General features: G+C 50.0%; 3 protein-coding genes across 7 annotated transcripts; 2 read left to right on the top strand and 1 right to left on the bottom strand.

Annotated features, from left to right (window-relative positions):
* Positions 1-519: 519 nt before the first annotated feature.
* On the top strand, positions 520-2,786 carry CAMK2N2 (calcium/calmodulin dependent protein kinase II inhibitor 2). The gene is made up of 2 exons (XM_053564317.1): positions 520-940; positions 1,771-2,786. Exons 1-2 carry the CDS (start codon positions 772-774, stop codon positions 1,839-1,841), a joined length of 240 nt encoding a protein of 79 aa, XP_053420292.1. The 5' UTR covers positions 520-771; the 3' UTR covers positions 1,842-2,786.
* Positions 2,787-3,242: 456 nt separating this feature from the next.
* On the bottom strand, positions 3,243-11,513 carry EEF1AKMT4 (EEF1A lysine methyltransferase 4). Its single transcript, XM_053564316.1, has 3 exons — positions 11,290-11,513; positions 4,213-4,493; positions 3,243-3,703 (listed from the first exon to the last, which is right to left on the bottom strand). Exons 1-3 carry the CDS (start codon positions 11,483-11,485, stop codon positions 3,419-3,421), a joined length of 762 nt encoding a protein of 253 aa, XP_053420291.1. The 5' UTR covers positions 11,486-11,513; the 3' UTR covers positions 3,243-3,418.
* Positions 11,514-11,626: 113 nt separating this feature from the next.
* Positions 11,627-20,378, top strand: ALG3 (ALG3 alpha-1,3- mannosyltransferase). 5 transcript variants are annotated; one of them, XM_053564313.1, is made up of 9 exons: positions 11,627-11,695; positions 17,283-17,382; positions 17,473-17,620; positions 17,720-17,880; positions 18,310-18,430; positions 18,833-19,038; positions 19,190-19,265; positions 19,827-19,972; positions 20,132-20,378. In XM_053564313.1, the coding sequence occupies exons 2-9, from the start codon at positions 17,309-17,311 to the stop codon at positions 20,292-20,294; spliced, it is 1,095 nt and encodes a 364-aa protein (XP_053420288.1). In that variant the 5' UTR covers positions 11,627-11,695; positions 17,283-17,308; the 3' UTR covers positions 20,295-20,378. The 5 variants fall into 5 exon arrangements, with proteins under 5 accessions (XP_053420288.1, XP_053420290.1, XP_053420289.1 ...); XM_053564312.1 differs by lacking the exon at positions 11,627-11,695 and adding an exon at positions 11,783-12,395; XM_053564311.1 differs by lacking the exon at positions 11,627-11,695 and adding an exon at positions 11,785-12,432.
* The last annotated feature ends 54 nt before the right edge of the window (positions 20,379-20,432 follow it).

Raw genomic sequence — 20,432 nt, forward strand, 5'->3', positions numbered from 1 at the left:
CACTAGGATCCCGGAGCGCGCCAACTGCGAGGGAACCATCCACTGGCTGGAGTTCTTCCCGCGTCCTGAGGTTTCGTGTCTTTCTCACTTTTCACTTGGTACCTGACCCTCCCCCTGCCGCGTTTCCCACATCCCTTCCTTCCATTGCCTGCCCTGCTGCTGCCTTCCGGCCCAGAAGCGCCCCACCAGCTTTCGACCCCCCCTGCTCCCAGTCTCTCTTACACGCCTCTCCTAGCTTAGGTGTCGGACCCCCCCAGGTCCCAGACTCCACTCTGTCCCACCTCCAACCCCGCCTCTCCCCGTCACATACCGCCCCCCTTGGCCAGAACAGTTCCCCGAGGCCGGTGTGCCGGCCATTCCCCGCCACCGTGCAGCAACCTCCCACTACTTGCTCCTTCCTCTCCCAGGATAGCAGGGCGCGCTTCTGACCCCGGCCCCGCCCCTTTCCGTGGCCGGTGCCCGCCCCGCTCCCCCCGGCGCCCCGCCCGCGGTGCTCTGCCGCAGTCGGCCGCTCATCGTCATTCCGCTCTCGCCGCCGCCGCCCCCAGCCCCCGCCCCTGCCCGGTCCCCGCCACCGCCGCCGCCGCCGCCGCCGCCTGCCCCGCGGCCCGGGAGGCGGAGGCGCGGGGGAGGAGGCCCCGCTTGGCTCCGCAGCCCCGGATGCTGCATGACTTCATCCTTCCGCCGGCTACCCTGCTGAGCTAGGGCCGGTCCGGCAGCTAGCCCGCCGCCCGCGCCCCGCTGCAGTCCCGCGCCCTCCCCGCGCCCGCCATGTCCGAGATCCTGCCCTACAGCGAGGACAAGATGGGCCGCTTCGGCGCAGATCCCGAGGGCTCTGATCTCTCCTTCAGCTGCCGCCTGCAGGACACCAACTCCTTCTTCGCAGGGAACCAGGCCAAGCGACCCCCTAAGCTGGGCCAGATTGGCCGAGCCAAGCGAGGTACGCGGCCCGGGCCCGGAGTCGCCGCCTGACCCAGAAACCCTTCGCCGGGCGCCCCCCGGCTGCCGTTCCCCGCCGAGTGCCCGCAGCTCTTGCCGCATACCAGCGCAAACCGCTCTCGGGCTGGGGTTTAGTGGGGGGTCCCCGCTGCAGTGTTGTGTCCCCCTCTTCCCCTCTCCTGGGAACACGGTGCCCCGGATTCGATGTTCGCCACCTCTGGAAGCGAGTCCTGGCACCTGGGCGAGGGGGAGGGGCCGGTAGAGGCATTTGGGACTGCTTGCAAGTGGGAACACGAAGTGACGAGCCAATTCTTAGGGTCACATACTGAGTCGGTGGATACTACGAAGAACCTTCGGGTTGAGAGGGGCGTCCAACTGGAGGCCGGGGGCTCGCTTGTCCTGCTTGTGTGCATGGGGAGGTACATTCTGTTGGTGCCAAGATTAGAGGGGTTCGAGGGGCAAGAGGTTGCACGAACTCGATATTCCGTTCTAGCTCCATTTGAGGAGGGGGTTCTGTTGAAGTGAGGGTTGAAAAGAGGAGTCCATGAACAAGTGGTCTCTAATCAGCTCAGAGGAAGATTGAGGAGGCGGGAGGGCTCGTACTGGGTAAGAGAATAGCTGGAGTCTTTGGAAGAGGGGCGTTCCGCCTTAGGGAGGGGAGGGGTCTGTGGGAGAGGCTCTGCAGGAGAGTTCAGATGAGGGAAGACACCGTGGCACAGGTTTCCGAGGGGCGTCTCTGGGCCATGGGCAGTAGCGGGGCGCTAGGACTTGGGCCCATTGTCACCGCCGCCCACCGAGGCCGCGGGGCTGACGCGCTTTCTCCCTGCGCAGTGGTGATCGAGGATGACCGGATAGACGACGTGCTGAAGGGGATGGGGGAGAAGCCGCCGTCCGGAGTGTAGAAATGCCGGCTCGGGCGGCGGGCTCCGGGCCCAGCCTCGCAGCGGCCAGGAGCGCGGGCCGGCGATGCGGCTGCCAGCGCCCCCCGCCCCGGCCCAAGCGCCCGCGGGCGGGGGCTGCAGGGCCGCGCCGCCGCCGCCGCCGCCGCCAGGCACTCCGGAGCTGTCCGCTTCAGCACCACGGCGGCTGCGGTAGCGGCGGCGCGGACCAGCCGGGAGCCCGCCGCCGTGCTCATGCACTTTAGAACCTCGGGCCGCAGCCCCATCCTGCACAACGGAACGGACAGAGACCCGCAGCCCCTAGCCCCCGGCCCGCCCCCTCCCGCACGGCTCCCCTGCCCCGCCTTCCTCCGGCCAGTCTGGTCTGCGGACCCGGCGGCCGCAGGTGTCGGATTGCGCGCGGCCAGGGATGTTTGGCTGCGCATTTGCATGAGCTTTCACCCACCTGAGCCCAGTCCTCCGGGGCCATTCCTCACCCCCAACCCTGTCTGGCGTGACTCCAGCCTCAGCCTCTTTCTAAGGGACTTCCTCAGCACATTTGTATTTTTATATCCGACTCTTTGTTTACTGGCTCTGCTCATGGTTCTACCCTCCCCTCGGTCTCGGCCACGCTATTCTGCGCCTGGCAGATAGGATGGGTGTTGAGGCTGGGGTAGGACAAGCCCCCAACATGGTTATCAACCATATGTCCAGTCTGCCTAGGCCTGACCCCAGGAGGTTCTCTGGCAGACCTTTTCTTCCCAAGGTATCATCACCTTCCGAGGGCCCAGATCAGATTTTACCTTGGGCCCATGCATCTTGCCCCCGGGAACCCAAATGGGAACTGCTCTGCACCTTTGGATGACATCTGTGGCCCTAGAGATGTTCTCAACCCAGGGGTGCCCTTTGTAAATGTTCCTCCATCCTCACTGTACCAGGAGTGTGTGAATAAACACAGACCTCCCTGTGTGTGTGTGGCCACTGTTTAGGTCTGCTCAGGAGCCAGGCCAAAATGGGAGGGGGGCCAGAGCTTGGGAATCTCAGGTGCATGTTGCTGGTGGGAAGGGTTGCCAAGTGAAGAGAGACAGGCCAGCCCCGCTTGGGAACATCAGTGCAACATGGCCTCCTTGGGTACAGGTACAACCCAAACAGGACAGATCACAAGTATTTGTGCTGCAGCTGGAGACAGAAGCAAAAGGCAATCTAGATTCAAAGTCTGCAGCTTCCTGTGAATAAATCCAGCTTGGATGAGGATCAGTAACAGGCATCAGGGAGGGAAGTCTCTGAGGCTGGCTGGTGTGCAGAGGGGTTATGATGAGCTTTCTCTCAGGGGAGGATTCATTGGTGGTTCAATGTGGTGGCAGAGGAGGTTAGGGAATCCAGAAGAGATCTGAGGAATCCAAGAAGGAAGCGAGAAACCTGGAGCTGGAATCTAGTTGGATGGACTGTATTGGTTCATGCGGGTTTGCTCCCACCTTCTGTCTTAGGCGTGAGGTCTCTAGGAAGTGAGCACCTTGGACCCAACCTCAAGCCCTGAGTTCCAACTACATGAGAAGCCAGGGCAGAATGGCAGGAAGGGCTGGAGGACCACGCTTCTGGCCTCACAGCTGAATGGCACTAAGGAAATCCTCATGATCTGAGTCCTGAAGGAAGCAGGGTGAGGTAGGTCTAGGGGGTGAGAGGATCTGGGACCCCAGGGCCAGCTGGGCCACACTGAGTTCCCCACCCTTGTGCATAAGATAGAGATGAAAGTGGAAACCACTGCCATAGGTTGCATGCCTCAGGGACCAGCCATAACGGGATTGGGCATAGTGTCTGGTCCGAAAGTGGGGGGCAGCAGAGGTCATTGACATGAACCGGCCCCCAGGGACCAGCACCCGGCTAACCTGCAAGACAGACAGAGAAGCCATCAGTGAGAAGTCCATCTGCAGGTTCTCAAAGGTCAGTACTACTCCATAAGCCCTCCCTAGTCACACCTCAGGTACTACCCTACATCTAGTAGCTCAGGCTTTTCATGGCAAAGAGTAAGCCACTTTCTCTTCCCCTAGGCATTCCATGGGGGTAGAGCTATATTCCAGATAGGCCGGAGCAGGCACACCATTTTCCCACCACCTTCTCACCTCCCCAGTCTGCATCACCTCTCTGGAATCTGGCTGCTGCTTCATCCCTACAGCAATCCAGTAGCCAAACATCAGTCTTTGTGAGTCTGGCCATTTCAGGCCCCTCTAATCCTGACCCAACTTAACCACCCCCCTTCCTCAGAGAACCACACTCCTGAGGGTGGCCCACTACCTGCTCCAAACCATGCTTTCTTCCGGCCTCTGAGTTTTTCCAATTTCTTGAAACTTCAACACCTTACCCCCACCTCTTGATCTGCCCTTCTCTGCTCCCTCACCTCACTCAACACCTGGTCCACTGTGTGGACACCTTCAGAGGACACAGCCCAGGGATCCCGTTCCCCAGCAAGCAGGGCATCCAGCGTGCCCTTCTCAAGCACCACATCAAAGGAGCCACTGGGGAAGTTCAGTGCCCGTACGTCCATGGTCTCCCAGCGCAGCCTGGACACATGAGCATAGCGAGCCTGCATGGCAGCCACTACTGATGAGTAGTCCACACTGGTCACATCAGGGAAGCCTCCAAGGAATAGCTCGTAGCTCAGAGCACTGTTCCCACAACCTGGGATGGGAAGGGGTAGATGGCAAAAGAGCTAGGTTAGCTTTGGTTCTCATTTCCCCTTGATTTTCCACTCACTCAGCCCATCATCTCTCAGTCCAAACCCTCCAATACTCAGAAGAGGTGGCACAGTGCAAAAAAGAGCAGGAGCCCTGGAATCACACAGACCTGGACACAAACTCCAACTCTATCATTCCTAGCTGAATGGACTAGGGCAAGTTGTTTAAATGGTAGGGACTTGGATTTCCTATTCAGATAAATGAAGATAACAATACCTAGCCTACATGCAGGAAGGGATGCACTAAATTTAAGAATTAAAAACAGCTAGAGAGCAGGTGCGGGTGCTCTGAACCTAGGAGTTGAAAGATCTGGATTCTGATGTCCCTAGTCACACAACCATGGCAAATCATCCAACTCTTCAAGCCTCAATTTCCTCAAACTCAAAATGGGGATAATATTGGCATCATTAGGATCATCAACATATTATTAGGAAAATATTATTATTAGGATGATATTAATATTATCTTAATCCCTAACCTCTTACATAACCTTGAAATATATCAACCCGGGGTAGGCTTCATGTTAGGGGCTATTCTACTTTGTTTTCCAAGGCAGAAGAAATAAGCAAAGGAGAAATGAGGGGGTACCAACAGTGCAGCTGACCCCTTGTAATTCTTAATATATGTACTGAACACTACATACTGGGCTCTGCTGATGACTGACAGTCCCTGCCCTCAAGGAGCTCATGCTCCTTTGTTCTTCTGGTGGGAAGAACAAATGTGTAATCAAGCAGCTGCCACATAACACGATGAGTGTTTCAACAGGGACAGGCTATGAGAACACAGAGGAATGCCCTGACCCCACCTCAGGACAACCAAGAAGAGTTCTGAAAAACATAGTTTTGACAACTTCCAACATTGTTGTAAGAAGTGCCTGAGATGCAGTAACGAAGGGTGCAAGGCCAGGTCAGAGAGGGGGTGGAGGTTAGAAGAGTAGATATGGATCTATTGCTCAACAGGCATGACTTTTTCAAGAAAAGACCCTATTCCAGGCCCTCCCATGGCCAGTCTCAGCCTGAGAACAAGGCTGAAAAACAGCTCTTGATGGCCCTCCATGGGGATCTCCAGTTCTTGGGATTAGGTTGCCTGTAATCCCTATTTGCCTCCCTAAGAGGATCACAGGATCAGCAGCTGGGATATCCCTAATCTAGCAGACTTGGCACCTGGACAGGGCACCCAGAGTCAGCTGGCCGGTTGTCAGTTGTCCCTTCCTATGTTCCTCCTCAAGCCCTGGGAATCAGGGAGAGTTCACCTGGGAAAACCCAACACGTGATTCCCTAAGTTGGAGCCACAGTATATACAGCACGTGGGATGGGGGTTCTGGGTGGCTTTATAGGAGACTCTAACTCGGTTTCAGGCTGAAATTCCACTGGGTTCTCTGACCCACAATCCCTCCATTACCCTATGCCTGACCTTATATACCTGCAGAGCTCTGCCCAACTGTGGATAAACTCAAATTCCTTCCTTTATTCCCTTTGGTTCAGGAATGCATCTCCCAAGAGAACTTTATCAAAGATGATGACAGAACAAAACCTAACCACTTGGTCAGTTATGTTTACAGAGCAGTGATTTTGGATTCTGTCACCTCAGGAATTTGGGGCTAGCAACTAAGAAGGGGCTTTGGAAGGTCAATGCCTTCCAAGGTGGGGCCTTAGGGAATCAGAGCCTTGAAGAAATGACCCAAAGTCAAGAACACATCATGGAGTTCTGAAGCTATGCGGATGCTAACTAAACACCAAGAGACTGAAAATGTAGGCTGGGTGCAGTGGCTCATGCCTGTAATCCTAGCACTCTGGGAGGCCAAGGTGGGTGGATTGCCTGAGCTCACAAGTTTGAGGCCAGCCTGAGCCAGAGCAAGACCTCATCTCTAATACTAGCTGGGCACTGTGGCAGGTGCCTGTAATCCCAGCTACTCAGTAGGCTGAGGCAAGAGAATTGCTTGAGCCCAAAAGTTTGAGGTTGCCATGAGCTGTGATATCACAACACTCTACCGAGGGGGACAAAATGAGACTCTGTCGCAAAAAAACAAAAAAGACTGAAATGTAAACCAGAATGCCTATTCACTCACTTTTAACAAGAAAAATAGCCATCAAGAAACTAGACTTGAGCCTCGGCGCCCAGGGCTCAGTGAGTAGGGCACCAGCCACATACACCAAAGCTGGAGGGTTCAAGCCTGGCCCTGGGCCTGTTAAACAACAATGATAACTGTAACCAAAAAACAGCCGGGCATTGTGGTGGGCACCTATAGTCCCAGCTACTTGGGAGGCTGAGGCAAGAGAATCGCTTAAGCCCAAGAGTTGAAGGTTGCTGTGAGCTGTGATGCTATTGCACTCTACTGAGGGTGACATAGTGAGACTCTGTTTCATAAAAAGAAAAAAAAGAAACTAGACTTGAATCCTCTTGTCCCTTTCCTCTTTATAAGAAATCTAAACTGGAAGCTAAATTAAGATGAGACGTTTCCTATGGAGCAATGAAATCAAGCAAGGATAGAGAATCAGAGAAGTATAATGACAGCAAAGTGGGGATAGCCATCTATATGCATTTACCTGCTACAAGGATATTTTAACCATAGGGACCAGAAACACCTGTCCTCAGTCAGTCCTTGTATTCTGTTCTCTGAATGATTCTGGAAAACCTGTCTCTCTGATCCCCATTTTCAATAATAATAATGATAGCTAAGAGTCATTGAACACCAAGCACTATGCTAAGCATTTTATAAGAATTATTTCAGTTTATTTTTGCAATAGAGCCATATAAAAGATACTATTATGGGGTGGCGCCTGTGGCTCAGTGAGTAGGGTGCCGGCCCCATATGCCGAGGGTGGCGGGTTCAAACCCGGCCCCGGCCAAACTGCAATAAAAAAATAGCCGGGCGTTGTGGCGGGCGCCTGTAGTCCCAGCTACTCGGGAGGCTGAGGCAAGAGAATCGCGTAAGCCCGAGAGTTAGAGGTTGCTGTGAGCCGTGTGACGCCACGGCACTCTACCGGAGGGCGGTACAGTGAGACTCTGTCTCTACAAAAAAAAAAAAAAAAGATACTATTATGATTATTCCCATTTTCTAGATGGGAAAATTGAAGAAAGCGAATAAGAAACTTTCCCAAGGTTACATGGTCAGTGGAAGAGACAAAATTTGGACACAAGCATGTATCACTTCAGAACCAGAGCTCTTATACCACTGTGCTCAACTACCTCCATTTTTTCAAGAGGCCCACTCACCTCTAGCAGAGACATTCCACCTTTCTTTACATCAGTATAACCATTAGGCTGAAATTCACCATGTAGTCATTTTACCGGTTTCAGCAGTGTTCTAGATGCTTCTCTTCACCCATCTGTATGGTGAAGCAAAAGTAGAAGCTCTGGCATCAGAAGGCCCCTTACTTTACCACTTACTTGCTGCATGATGGTGGACATTATTGGTGCTGTGATAAAATCCCGTTGGAGTCCTCTTACTAGTTTTGTATATCCCAATTTTGGTGTGTGTTTGCATCTAATGGTTTGCATCTGTGACTCTTAAGACTGACACTACCCTCAGGGAAACTTTGCCTGTTTCTAAGCGAGATCACAGCTTGCTTGGCTTCTTCCCTTTCCTTATTCCCCTGATCTCTTACCAGTTTCTCCTGGGAGCACTCTCCTAATGAATGACTTGGACATGTATTCTTATCTTGGGATTTGCTTCTGGGAAACCCAACATAAGACAATGACCTACAACGAGGGTTGCCAAATCCAGCTTGCCATCTGTTTTTGTAAATAAAGTTTTATTGAAACATGCTATTCTCATTCAATGTATATTATTTGTAGCTGCTTTTCCACTATAACAGCAGACCTGAGTAGTTCTGAGAGGAACTGTATAGCTTGCAAAGCCCAAAACATTTACTATCTAGCCATTATTCAGAAAAAACAAACCCATAACCTAGAGTAACTCTCTTAATATTTATGACTCACCTTTAGGGGATGCCATAGAATTAAGTTATAAAGGGGCCATCACATTCCCTGACACTTACCTGGTGTTCAATTTATGTTTGTTGAGGTAGAATGTAATACAGGGTATTCAAGTTGTGAGTCCTGATCTTAGATCTTGGGGATCCTGTTTAGAAAGTTTTTCCTTTTGATTTTGAGACTTTTCACCCCTCCTATCCAGAAAAGGGTTTCTCCCAGTCATGCACTGTAAGGTGGTATTACCCTAATGATCACCAGCATGAAAATCAGCTATAGAGCTTATTGAAAATATAGATTTCAGGCTCGGCACCCATAGCTCAGTCTGTAGGGCGCCAGCCACATACACTGAGGCTGGCGGGTTCAAACCCGGCCCTGGCCAACCTGCAATAAAAAAATAGCCGGACAGTGTGGCATGTGCCTATAGTCCCAGCTACTTGGGAGGCTGAGGCAAGAGCATCGCCTAAGCCCAGGAATTGGAGCTTGCTGTGAGCTGTGTGATGCCATGGCACCCTACTGAAGGTGATAAAGTGACACTCTGTCTCTACAAAAAAAAAAAAAAAGAAAAGAAAAGAAAAATAGTTGGGCATCGTGGTGGGTGCTTGTAGTCATAGCTGCATGGGAGGCTGAGTCAGAATTGCTTAAGTGAGTGGTTCTCAACCTTCCTAATGCTGTGACCCTTTAATACAGTTCCTCATGTTGTGGTAACCCCCAACCATAAAATTATTTTCATTGCTACTTCATAACTGTAATTTTGCTACTGTTATGAATCATAATGTAAACATCTGATATGCAGGATGGTCTTAGGCGACCCCTGTGAAAGGGTTTTTCGACTTGCAACCCACAGGTTGAGAACTGCTGGTTTAAGCCCAAGAGTTGGAGGTTGCTGTGAGCTGTGACACCACAGCACTCTACCAAGGGCAATATAGTGAAACTCTGTCTCAAAAGAAAATATAGATTCCAGGCCAGGTGTGGTGGCTCACACCTATGATCCTAGCACTCTGGGAGGCCAAGGCAGGAGGATCCCTTCAGCTCAGGAATTCAAGACCATCCTGAGCAAGAGCAAGGCCCCATCTCTACTAAAAATAGAAAAATTAGCCATGTGTTGTGGTGGGAACCTGTAGTCCTAGCTATTTGGGAGGCAGAGGCAGGAGTATTGCTTGAACCCAGTAATTTGAGGTTGCTGTGGGCTAGGCTGACCCCACGGCACTCTAGCCAAGACAACATCTTGAGACTGTGTCTCCAAAAAGAAAGAAAGAAAAAAAGAAAATATAGATTCCTGGGAATCTAGATCTAAATATAATATATATTATAAATATAATAGTAAATGTTTTGGGCTATATTTAGGTCTAAATATAGATCCCTGGAATTAGAACCTTAGGGTGGAGTCTAGCTTTCCAGGTGATTTTCATACACACTAAAGCTCAAAAACATTTATCTATGGTAAATAAATGCAATGGTTTAAAGTCACAATATTTAAGAAAGTATTTACCTGTAAGGGGAAAAAGTTTAGGGAGGGCCACACAGAAAATTTTGCATGTAATTTTCATTTTGCTAGCCATAGTTCTAGGCATCTTTCATATTCATTCAATAATCCTGAAACTTGGTAAGTCATTTTATTTCTTTAAGGCTGAGAAAATGCAATTTTGTCCAAGATTACACAGCCAGTATAAACTGAGCCAAAATTCCAACATAATTGGTTCAACTTTTTTTCTTTTCTTTCTTTCTTTCTTTTTTTTTGAGACACAGTCTCACTTTGTTGCCTGCCTCTGATACAGTGCCATGGCGTCATAGATCACAGCAACCTCAAACTCTTGGGCTCAAGCGATTCTCTTGCCTCAGCCTCCTGAGTAGCTGAGACTACAAGTGCCCGCCACAACGCCCGGCTATCTTTAGAGATGGGGGCTGGGGGTCTTGCTCTGGTTCAGGCTGGTCTCGTACTCATGAGCTCAAGCAATCCACCCGCCTCGCCCTCCCACCGTGCTGGGATTAGAGGCATGAGCCACCGCGCCCGGCCCCTAGAGTTCAAGTTCTTAACCATTAAGTTACACTTGCTTTCTAGTCATAATAATGCTTTATTTCTCAAACTAAGTAGAGTGGAAACACACATTCAGCTTGTTATTTATCCGATTTATAACCCGTAGCTAGGGCTGCAGGTGCCCGCCACAACACCTGTCAGCATTTCCTTTTGGGAATCGCGCTAATTTCGCCTGCAATCTCCCTTTCGACCTCAGAGGGCGCTTTTCTCGCCCTTATTTCACAGGGTGCATAGGAACAAGTTTCAGTTAAGGCTCTTAGAGTAATAAGACGATAATTCTCCCTAGGTGACTCTCTGTGGTTCCCAGTGCCACAGAGAACTTTTGGTGGGACCAAAAGAAAAGTGCTAGGAATTGTGCAAGACGTGCCTGCGCTTGCCTTATTCGACTTGAACTCGCAGTCCCTTTTCTAGAAATGAATCTAAAGCTCAGAACGGGTTCCTGACTTATTTTAAGTTATCCAGTCAATTAGTGCTGGGATTTAAACTAGGTCCTCCGAGTTCTTCGATGCCCAAGGCTCGGAGATCCCCAGGGCCCCGGTTCTGACAGTCTCTTACTCCTGTTTGCCCCGGCTAAATACAGCCAGGATTCTGAATGTATTGGATCTTGGTTCCGGACTCGGGCGAGCCCCAAGAAGGATAGACTGGTTTGTTATAACCAGGACAACAAACCCAGCTGGTTTGTTATAAGAAGGACAACGGACAGGCCCAGGCCCAGGCGGAGCCAGTCCAGGCAGCTCCAGCTGGGTGAGGCAGCGCCGGGACTACCCACCTAGCACGAGGATGCGGTCCTCGGGCCGCAGCTCCGGCTCTAGAAGGGCACGGAAAGAGGAGAAGTTCCCAAACCACTCATAGGGGACAGAATCGGCCGCATCTCGGTAGCGCTGATCCCAGTACTGGACCTCTTGGTAGCCGCAGTTTCGCTCGGGTAACTCTGGTCCCGGAGCTGGAGCCCCTAGAGAGGCCATGCTCTCAGCAGTCCGGCGGCCAGAACACCCAACCTTCCTAGCCAATCCGGAAGGCGGATGTAGGAGGCGGGAACCTTCTGTCTCCGCCCCCCGTTTGCAGTTGCTCAACACAAACACGTGGAACTTCCGTCCTCTGCTAAGCGTTCCAGGAAGAATCCTCCGGTTGGAAAAAATCATAGAATTCAGATCCTGAATCCTCCGGCTTTACTGGTTGCTCGTTTCCTGGGGCCACACTCGTGGTGTCAGGCTCACTCAGGTTCTTCACTGCATCCTATTTTATTTTCACCGTGACCGGCTCCTTCTATTAAGTCTAAAGACGAGTGAAAAATTCATTTCCCAAGCCGTTTTTATGTACCCAAAAAGATCTAAAGGGAAGCGGGAAGCCGCGCGGGAGGCGCGCGGACAGACCCTTTGTCCTCCAAAAGAGCACGAACACAGATGTAGGATCCTGGGTCTTGGGGAGGTGGGGCTGAGAGATGAGTAGGTATGTTGCTTTTGGGGGCAAACGTGTACGTTAGCGCCTGTGTACCCAGAGCTGGGTATAAACTGAGGAATAAGACTTTGTTTCTGCTTGTACGGAGCATATAGTACATTAGAAGAGACCTACGTGAAAATTACATTTTAATGGAGTAAATAAGGACTCTGGTCAGCGCCTAGTCCAGGGAGACGTCCGGCGCGCCGAGCGGAACCCAAGTGTTGAGGGGTCGAGTTTCCGGGGTGGTGGAGTCCAGAAAAGCGGCGCACTGTCAACATGGCGGCTGGGCTGCGGAAACGCGGCCGGGCGGGTTCTGCGTCCCAGGCAGCCGGACTCTACCGGCAATGGCTGCAGCGCGCCTGGGAAGAGCGGCGTCTACTACTGCGGGAGCCGCGCTACACGCTGCTGGTGGCCGCCTGCCTCTGCCTGGCGGAGGTGGGCATCATCTTCTGGGTCATTCACAGGGTGGCATGTGAGTGCGCCGACGGGGACCGGAGGGAAGGGAGGGAGACCCAAATTCTCAAGTCAAAGTGGAGCTCATATCTGGAACTCAAAACCATACTCTCGATCCATTCATTCATCAGTTGCAGACCCTTATCTCCTACCTGAACCTCAAGTCTGCTCCACAGAAAACCGGAATTTAGCCCCCCACCCACAACAGTGGCAGCGACCCTGGAGATTGACATTCCCCCTTGAACATATAGGAAGGGAAACCAGCCTGGTAGTTAGAAGACTTAGGCCCAAGTTAAATGTAACGCTGCTGCTGCTTGTTTCTGTGGCTTTGGACATGTCATTTCCATTTTTGGATCTAAATTTTCTTATCTGTTCAAGTCTGCAATCTTTGAAGATCCCTTCTCAACGATGGCATTTTGTGACCACTCAAGTCCATTAGGCGATATTGGTGACTCTTTTCCGGGCTGACTTTACACACTGGGCTTAGGGCACCTGGCTTTCTTGCTAATTCGACACATTTATTGTGCTTATTATACCCCTAATATGTTATGATAAATACCGGAGGTACAGTGGTGAAAAATACAGACACATTTCTGACTTGGGTATGTAGGCCTGGGCAAAGATGAGTTAGCAGGCAATTACAATGCATCATGTTCATTATGATAGCAGTAAGACAGGATGCTATAAAGGACACAGGAAGACACTTCAGACCTTCATAGAACCCCCTTCCCCAGGAGCTAGCTGAGGAAAGACGGAAAAAGCAAGAGTGCTCTGGGAAGAGAGGATTCTGTATCAAAAACCTACAGTCAGGCTGGGTGCATTGGTTGGTTTATGCCTATAATCCTAGCACTTTGGGAGGCCAACGTGCAAGGATTGCTTAAGGCCAGGAATAGGAGACCAGTTTGAGCAAGAGTGAGACCCCATCTCTACTAAAAATAGAAAAACTAGCTAGGTGTGGTGATGCACACCTGTAGCCCTAGTTTACTGGGGAAGCTGAGGCAAGAGGATTGCTTGAGCTCAGGAGTTTGAGGTTGCTGTGTGAGCTATGATGCCCTGGCACTCTAGCCTGGGGCAAGAATGAGACTCTGTCTAAAAAAAAAAAAGAACTTGGGACCATATGAATTCCAATCCCAGCTCTACTCTTCCTGGTTAACTGATCTTAAGGTAAAATGGGAATATTAATAATACAGTTTTGCCAGCATGGTGGCTCATGCCTGTAATCCCAGCACTTGGGAGGCCAAGGCGGGTGGATTGCCTGAATTCAGAGGTTTGAGACCATCCTGAGCAAGAGCGAGACCCCATCTCTAAAAATAGCTGGGCACTGTGGCGGGCACCTGTAGCTTCAGCTACTTGGGGGCTGAGGCAAGAGGATCACTTGAACCCAAGAGTTTGAAGTTGCAGTGAGCTAAGACACCAAAATACTCTACCAAGGGGGACCAACCAAATGAGACTCTGTCTCAAAGATAATAATAATAATACAGTTTGGTCTTTGTCGTAAGGGTCTTGGAGATCATTGAAGTGTTTTGAGAGACTTGCTATGATTTTTTAATTAATTAATTTTTTTTTGAGACAGAGTCTCAAGTTATTGCCCTGAGTAGAGTGCTATGGCGTCTTAGCTCACAGTAACCTCCAACTCTTGGGTTCAAGTGATCCTCTTGCTTCAGTTTTCTGTTTTTTTGTGGTTTTTTTTTTTTTGAGACAGAGTCTCACTTTATCCCCCTCGGTAGGGTGCTATGGCATTACAGCTCACAGCAACCTCCAACTCCTGGGCTTAGGCAATTCTCTTCCCTCAGCCTCCCAGGACTACAGGTGCCCGCCACAATGCCTGGGTATTTTTTGTTGCAGTTTGGCTGGGGCCAGGTTCGAACCTACCACCCCTGATATATGTGGCCGGCACCCTACCCACTGAGCAACAGGCATTACCCTTGCCTCAGTTTTTATGTATAGTAGAAACGAGGTCTGGCTTTTTGCTCAGGCGGGTCTCAAACTCGTGAGCTCAAGCAACCCACGCGCCTCAGCCTTTTTAAAATTTATTATTAAATAGAGTGCTAGGATTACAGGTGTGAGCCACCACGACCAGCCTTTTTAAAATTTATTATTATTTTTTTCTTTCTTTCTTTTTTTTTTTTTTTTTGTAGAGACAGAAAAAAAACTTTATGGCCTTCGGTAGAGTGCCATGGCATCACACAGCTCACAGCAACCTCCAACTCCTGGGCTTAAGCGATTCTCTTGCCTCAGCCTCCCAAGTAGCTGGGACTACAGGTGCCCGCCACAACACTTTCTTTTTTTTTTTAAGACAGAGTCTTACTTGCTCACCCTTGGTAGAGTGCCGTGGCATCTTAGCTCACAGCAACCTCAAACTCAAATTTCTTGGGTTCAAGCGATTCTCTTGCCTCAGCCTCCCAGGTAGCTGGGACTACAGGCACCCACCACAACACCCAGCTATTTTTTTTTTGGTCCAGACAGTCTCACTTTGTTGCCCTCGGTAGAGTGCTGTAGCATCACAGCTCACAGCAACCTCCAGCTTTTGGGCTTAGGCGATTCTTTTGCCTCAGCCTCCCGAGTAGCTGGGACCACAGGTACCCACCACAACACCCAGCTATATTTTTGTTGCAGTTTGGCCGGAGCCGGGTTTGAACCCACCACCTTCAGTATATGGGGCTAGCACCCTACTCACTGAGCCACAGGCGCCACCCCACCCATCTATTTTTTAGAGCTGGAGTCTTGCTCTTGCTCAGGTTGGTCTCAAACTCATGAGCTCAGGCAATCCACTTGCCTTGGCCTCCAAAGTGCTGGGATTATAGGCGTGAGCCACCACCTGTGGCCCTATTTTTAAATTTCTTCTTTTTTTTCCAGAATTCTACAGGGGTGTACACATTTTGGTGACAGTTTGATTTGTACATTTCAGATCAATGGTATAAGTGTGCCCTTCATTCAGAATGTGTGCATTATACCTGTCAGGTGTGAATTAATCCAACCCTATTCCGCCACACGCACTTGATTCCCACTGAGTTTTACTTCCATGTGTACACATAAGTATTGATCAACTAGTTCCAATTTAGTACATGTGGTGTCTGTTTTTCCATTCTTACGACACTTCACTCAGAATGGTCTCCAAGTCTATCCAGATTGTTACAAAAGATAATAATAGATCAACATTTTTTAATTTTCTTTTTTTGAGACAGAGTCTCACTGTATCCTCAGTAGAGTGCTTTGGTGTCACAGCTCACAGCAACCTCAAACTCTTGGACTTAAGCAATTCTCTTGCCTTAGCCTCCCGAGTAGCTGGGACTACAGGTGCCTGCCACAATGCCCGGCTATTTTTTGCTGTTGTTGCAGTTGTCACTGTTGTTTAGCAGGCCCGGGCTGGGTTCAAATCCACCAGCCTCGGTGTATGTGGCTGGTGCCCTACTCACTGAGCTACAGTTGTTGAGCCATCATTACCATTTTTTTCTAATGTCTGAGTAGTATTCCATGGTATACGAATACCACATTTTATTAATCCACTCATGTTATTAATGGGCATTTGGGTTGTTTCCTTGCAGTTGCGAATTATGCTGCTATTACATTCGAGTGTAAGTGTCTTTATGATAAAATATCCTTGTTCCTTTGGGTAAATACCTAGTAGTGGACTTGCTGGATTGAGTGGTAGGTCTACTTTTAGTTCTTTGAGGTATCTCCATATTGCTTCCCATAGAGGTTGTACTAGTTTATATATGATTTGTGTTTTAGGAAAAGCTTTCTGATGCAAGGTGGAAAATATACACAACATGCAAAAAACTGTATACACATTTTAAGAAAGGAAAAAGATGCATTAAAATTGTAATACTCGGGCGGCGCCTGTGGCTCAAGGAGTAGGGCACCGGTCCCATATGCCGGAGGTGGCGGGTTCAAACCTAGCCCCGGCCAAAAAAACAAAACAAAACAAAACAAAAAAATAAATAAAATTGTAATACTCAGTATATACCAAAAATAAAAAATGAATACAAGTCACATTCTGCCATTAAAAGAGGTGTTCAAAGTATTTACCATCAGTATCCAGACATTTCTGATGATGGCAAACAAAAAGTAATACATAGATAACATCTCTTGAAATAGGTATACATTTTCGGCAGCGCCTGTGGCTCCCTGGGTAGGCGCCAGCCCCATATACTGAGCGTGGTGGGTTCAAACCAGGCCTCGGCCAAACTGCAACGAAAAAATAGCTGAGTGTTGTGGCAGGTGCCTGTAGTCCCAGCTACTTGGGAGGCTGAGGCAAGAGAATCACTTAAGCCCAGGAGTTGGAGGTTGCTGTGAATTGTGATGCCACAGCACTCTACGGAGGGTGATAAAGAGACTGTTTCTAAAAAAAAAAAAGTATATACATTTTTTGGCACCCCCAGTATTATAGTGGGATGAAAGTAGAAGCTGGAAGCCTAATTAGAAGGCTATTTTATGAATTGTTGAGGCTAGAGATTATGTTAAGCCCGAATTAGAGTATGTAGTAGTTGAGAGGGATAAAATGGTAGAGAGATTTAGGTTGAAGAGTAGGCAGGACTTGTAAATTGAGTATCAGAAATGAGAGAGAAGGAAGTATTAAAGGGGTTTCCCAGGCTTGTAACCTGGGAAAGCTAGAGGCTAATGTGCCATTCATGGAACCCAGGAAGGGGAGCAGATTTGGGGTGGGAGGAAAAATCATGAGTTTAATTATAGAAATGCTGAGTTTCAAAAACTTGTGCCCACCAAGAGAATGTCAGGTGGGCAGTTAGATGAGAGTGGTAATGGAAGCCCTGCTAATGAGTTGGAAGTCTGTGTTCTGACAGTCTGGAGGCATGGGGAGGAGGACAGACAATTCTGGACTCATAAGTAACCAGATCATCTGTCTTCCAGACACAGAGATCGACTGGAAAGCTTACATGGCTCAGGTGGAAGGTGTCATTAGTGGCACCTATGACTATACCCAACTTCGGGGTGACACTGGACCACTTGTGTGAGTGGGGATAGAAGGTTCAGGGAGGACATGAGGGGCTGGCTAGGCACCAGGCTAGTTGGCCTGACCACACTCCTTCTCAATTTGTAGGTACCCAGCTGGTTTTGTGTACATCTTTATGGGGCTGTACTATGCCACTGGTAGGGGCACTGACATCCACATGGCCCAGAACATCTTTGGTGTGCTCTACCTGGCCACCTTGCTGCTTGTGTTCTTGATCTACCACCGGACCTGCAAGGTAAGTCCATGCTATCAGGACTAAAGGGCCCCAGCCTGGGAGTGGGGATGGTTAAGGCTTGGTGAGCTGACCTTGTTCCTCACTGTGCCCGCCCCTCAGGTACCTCCCTTCGTCTTTTTCTTCATGTGCTGTGCCTCTTACCGTGTCCATTCCATCTTTGTGCTTCGGCTCTTCAATGACCCAGTAGCCATGGTGCTGCTCTTCCTCAGTATCAACCTCCTGCTGGCCCATCGCTGGAGCTGGGGCTGCTGCTGTTTCAGGTCAACACCACTCCCTTGTGGCCTCCTCTTATTTTCTAGATTTTCATTTCTTTCTCCCCAATTCTGCACAACACAGGGAATAAAGGTGACAATGTGCGTGACTCCAGGTCTCACATGGCGAGTCTAGAACCTCTAGAAAGTCTCTGCCCTGCCCTCCCAGCCTCCACACATGCCTTCTTCCTATCCTAGCTCCCCTCTGGACAGCATTCATTGTTGGAATTGGTCATTGCACATATAATATATGCTCAGTCAATCTGGGCACAGGGACTAGGTGTCTTCCACCTACCTCTAGTCTCCTCACAGGCTACCTTACCCTCCTTCCAGCTGTTCTGAGTATGGATCCCCCCCATCCTGGAGTTTGCAGGTCTTTGGGTAGTGTACACAGCCCTGGAGCTGATCTCTACCCTTCCTCTCCCTTGCCCACCCCAGCCTGGCAGTCTCTGTGAAGATGAATGTGCTGCTCTTCGCCCCTGGGTTACTATTTCTTCTCCTCACACAGTTTGGTTTCTGTGGAGCTCTCCCCAAGCTGGGCATCTGTGCTGGCCTTCAGGTACCCTCACCTTACTCTTCCCCTTTCTAATGGCTTCGTTCCATCCCTGTGACTTCCTGAAAGCCAAGAGACAGGATTTTGGAGTTTATGCTGAGCTGGGAAGCCACTATCTCTAGGTTTTGTTTCCTTAGCCATGAAGTAAGGGTGTTGAACTAGAGAGTCTCTGAGCGTCTTTCTAGCTCTGCCCATTGATGACTTGGTGAATCCAAACCTTAAAGTATTATTACCTGCCTCCTCAGTTTCTTTGGCCACAGGCTCTGGCCTTGATGTGTGTGTAGCTTTCCTGCTATTCCTGGTGAGAATTAGGGAACCTCTGAGACCTACGTCCTGCTCCCCTCAGTGAGTTGCATTAACACTGCGGGCAGGTCTTAGCAGCTCTGCTGACATCACACTCATCTTCAGGTGGTGCTGGGGCTACCCTTCCTGCTGAAGAACCCCATTGGTTACCTATCCCGCTCCTTTGACCTTGGCCGCCAGTTTTTGTTCCGCTGGACAGTGAACTGGCGCTTCCTCCCAGAGGCCCTCTTCCTGCATCGTTCTTTCCATTTGGCCTTGTTGGCTGCCCACCTCACCCTGCTCTTGCTGTTTGCTGTCTGCAGGTGGCACAGGTAAGAAAGGGGGGCAGTGCCATGTGTAGACTTGCAGGAAGGAGTAAAGGCCTTAATGGGCTTCCTGGGGGAGATATTAAGCTCCTGGAGGTAAGGCTAGAGTTTGGGCTACAATGAGGGCTTGATAAATGTCTGAATGACTTATCCCCAGGACAGGGGAAAGTATCCTGTCACTGCTGAAGCATCCCTCCAAAAGGAAGGTTCGACCCCAGCCCCTTACACCCAACCATATCCTTTAAATCATGGGAAGGTAAGTGTTGCCCTCTCCAGGTGTAGATGGAGTCCTGGTTCAGTAACTCTGGAGGGAAGGGGGGTCCAATCATAGAGTTCCTGTTCTGCACCAAACACTGAGCTGAGCACTTTATATACTGAAGCACATTTTAATGTAGACTGCTAACCCTCTCCCTGGCATTGTCCTAAGAGATGTATTTACATTCTAACATTTAAAGTTCACAGGAGACACTGAGGCAGGGAGGTGCTCTTACTATCCTCATTTTACAGATGGCAAAATTAAGGCTTTAAGAGGTTAAGCAACTCACCAAGGTCACACAGCTAGTAAGTGAGGGATTCAGACTCACTAGGCCTATGACCCTAGGTATTACTGTCTCCATGTTAGATTGAGGACCAGGTCCAGATAGGTTAAGAAGCTTGCCCAAAGGCATGCGTACATCTAGGAATGGGAGAGCTAGTGGGCTGTAAACCCTAAAATTTTGTCCCTCTGTTTTGGGATGCCCACCCCCTAAGCTCCTGCCCCTTTTGCTCCTGCCCTTGACCTTGACTACTGCATACAGATTGTTTCTACCCTCTTCACCTCCAACTTCATTGGCATCTGCTTCAGCCGCTCCCTCCACTACCAGTTTTACGTCTGGTATTTCCACACACTGCCCTACCTCCTGTGGGCCACGCCTGCACGCTGGCTCACACACCTACTCAGGTACCGACTGGGTCAACCTTAGGGACTGGGAGGGGTTAGGAAGCTACTCATCCCAAGGCTGTGACCACAGAGAAGCTAGAGAGATGTCTAGGGCATGAGGAGCTGAAGAGCAGCAGGCCTTGGAACTAGACAAAGCCTGAGCCTGTCTCTTGTCCACAGGTTGCTGGTGCTGGGGCTCATTGAGCTCTCCTGGAACACATACCCATCCACATCCTACAGCTCTGCCGCCCTGCACATATGCCATGCTGTCATCCTACTACAACTCTGGCTGGGCCCACAGGCTTTCCCCAAGAGCATCCAGCACAGCAAGAAAGTCTACTGAAATCCTCCTTTTCCCTTCCAGTCCATTCTCAGGACCTGAGTGGGAAGGACCCTGTGATCTTCCAAATAAACCTTGCCAAGTCCACCTCTGTACAGCCTTCATGGACATAGGGGCAGCCAGTGCCTGGACCAAGCTGTC

Source organism: Nycticebus coucang, chromosome 16, assembly GCF_027406575.1.
Source record: "Nycticebus coucang isolate mNycCou1 chromosome 16, mNycCou1.pri, whole genome shotgun sequence".
NCBI classification, from domain to species: Eukaryota; Metazoa; Chordata; class Mammalia; order Primates; family Lorisidae; genus Nycticebus; species Nycticebus coucang.